Source organism: Dromiciops gliroides, chromosome 6, assembly GCF_019393635.1.
Source record: "Dromiciops gliroides isolate mDroGli1 chromosome 6, mDroGli1.pri, whole genome shotgun sequence".
Taxonomy (NCBI): domain Eukaryota; kingdom Metazoa; phylum Chordata; class Mammalia; order Microbiotheria; family Microbiotheriidae; genus Dromiciops; species Dromiciops gliroides.
The window spans coordinates 19,103,193-19,105,267 of record NC_057866.1 but is presented as its reverse complement, the minus strand read 5'-3'; the positions used below and the strand labels follow the sequence as shown (position 1 = coordinate 19,105,267).

The following is a 2,075-nucleotide window of genomic DNA, read 5'->3' as shown; positions in this document are numbered from 1 at the left end:
TAGAATGACAGCCTTGCTTGGAATCAGGAACTTTAGGATATGTTTCCAGATCTGTTACCAAGTATTTCTTTCTGAATTTGGAGCAATTTTATCTGTGACTCAGTTTACTTCTCCAAAAGTATGGGCATAGGGATACTTTTTTGGATCTCAACTCTACCACTGTCATGTAAGTAAATTTGACCCTGTAGTTTGTAAAAGAGGAATAGGGAAGATGGATGTCTCTCTCTTCACTAAATAAACATTAGGGACACCTAGGTGTCACAGTGGATAAAGCACTTGCCCTGGAGTCAGAAGGACCTGAATTCAAATCTCACTTCAGACACTTACTAGCTCTGTGACCCTGGGCAAGTCACTTAACCCCAATTGCCTCAAAACACACACACACACACATACACATTCAGGGCAATCTCTAGATATATTGATAGATAGTTTGCCACTAGACTGAGATGTCTCTGGAGGAGGGAATTTGGTGAGTTTGGTGATCTTGCACAGTCTTCCCTCACTTAAACCCAATTCACTGCAAGATATGATATCGCCCCCCTCCCGCCCCATATAAAGTGGTCATCTTGGAGAATGAAGGACAAGACAACAGAAACATTTGGAATGAATAGTAGTATTACTCAACTTTAGGTCCATTTCCATGTGGATTCACCTTGATCTTTTCCTGTTCTGTTCTGACAGGTACCTCATTTCAAAGTGACACCTATGGCTGAGAGGAATGTCACTGGGATAGTGGAGTTTGTTCTCTTGGGCTTTACAGAAAGCCCTCACCTACAGCTTGCCCTCTTCGTGCTCTTCTTCCTGATTTATCTGGTCACAGTGGTAGGAAACCTGTGGCTCATCCTATTAATTGGCTCCAGTTCCCAACTTCACTCCCCCAAGTATTTTTTCCTTGGTCACTTGGCCTTCCTGGATTTCTGTTATTCATCTGTCTGCATCCCTAAGTTGCTTGTGAACCTCTTAACTGAGAGAAAAGTTATCTCTTACACTGGCTGCATCCTTCAGTTCTCCCTCTTCAGCATGTTCCTGACTACAGAATGCTTTCTTCTGGCAGCAATGGCCTATGACCGGTACATGGCCATCTGCAAACCCCTTCGCTATGGAGTCACCATGACTGCCGGTCTCTGCTTGCGCCTGGTGGCTGGCTCCTATGTGTTTGGCTGTGTGACCTCACTCACACATATGGGAAGTTTACTCAGATGGTCAATCTGTGGTCCCAATATCATCAATCATTACTTCTGTGATATCCCAGTGCTCATTCATCTGGCCTGTTCCAATGTTCAGAGGAATGAGATTTTGCTGCTAACCTTCTCTGGGGTAATATCAGTAAGCACCTTTATGATAGTTATTAGCTCCTACTTTAGTATCTTAATCACTATTCTGAAGATCCCTTGCCCCCAAGGTAGGTATAAAAGCTTCTCCACATGTGCCTCGCACCTGACAGTGGTCACTCTATTCTATGCAACAGTGATATTTACTTATTTGTGCTCCAGTTTTGCTCATCCATCAGACTGGGTCAAAATCATATCTGTATTTTATACTCTTTTGTTGCCAGTTCTTAATCTCCTTATTTATAGTATACGAAACAAAGAGGCCAAGGAGGCCCTGAGAAAAATGCTACAGAGGAAAATACTTGCTCAGTGATTACAATTGTGCAAGCAATAGTCCAGATGTTATCATATTACTCTGCTGCTAAATAATCTTTAAAGACTACACATGATCTAATAAAAAGTCAAAACTGCAGAATCAGACATGTAAGGGCTTCTCCAAACTAGGTATAATCTACTCTATTATATTACTTCCCTTTGTTGACTCAATATTTCCCACAAAATTGGGCTATTTCTTATGCTCTGAATTTATACCAAGTTTGCTTCACATCTTTACCTTTGTTCATTGGATTTGCATTCCTCACAAATGTCTCCATCCATTGAATTCCTTTGAAGTCTTTTCCATCCTTCAAGGCTAGTTTCAAAGATTATTTCTACTATGCAATTTCCCCTTTTCTCCTTGACAGTAAATTACATCTCCTTCATACCAACTCATAATAACTGTTTTTTTTTCACTTTTATCCCTTT

At 41.0% G+C, this 2,075-nt stretch overlaps 1 protein-coding gene across 1 annotated transcript; it reads left to right on the top strand.

Annotated features, from left to right (window-relative positions):
• Positions 1 to 705: 705 nt before the first annotated feature.
• LOC122730700 (olfactory receptor 1052-like) lies at positions 706 to 1,644 on the top strand. Its single transcript, XM_043969959.1, has one exon. The coding sequence runs from the start codon at positions 706 to 708 to the stop codon at positions 1,642 to 1,644; it is 939 nt and encodes a 312-aa protein (XP_043825894.1).
• Positions 1,645 to 2,075: the final 431 nt, after the last annotated feature.

Bases quoted from the DNA above. Each gene is read 5' to 3' on its own strand.
- LOC122730700 (XM_043969959.1), top strand. From the start codon at position 706: ATGGCTGAGAGGAATGTCACTGGGATAGTGGAGTTTGTTCTCTTGGGC.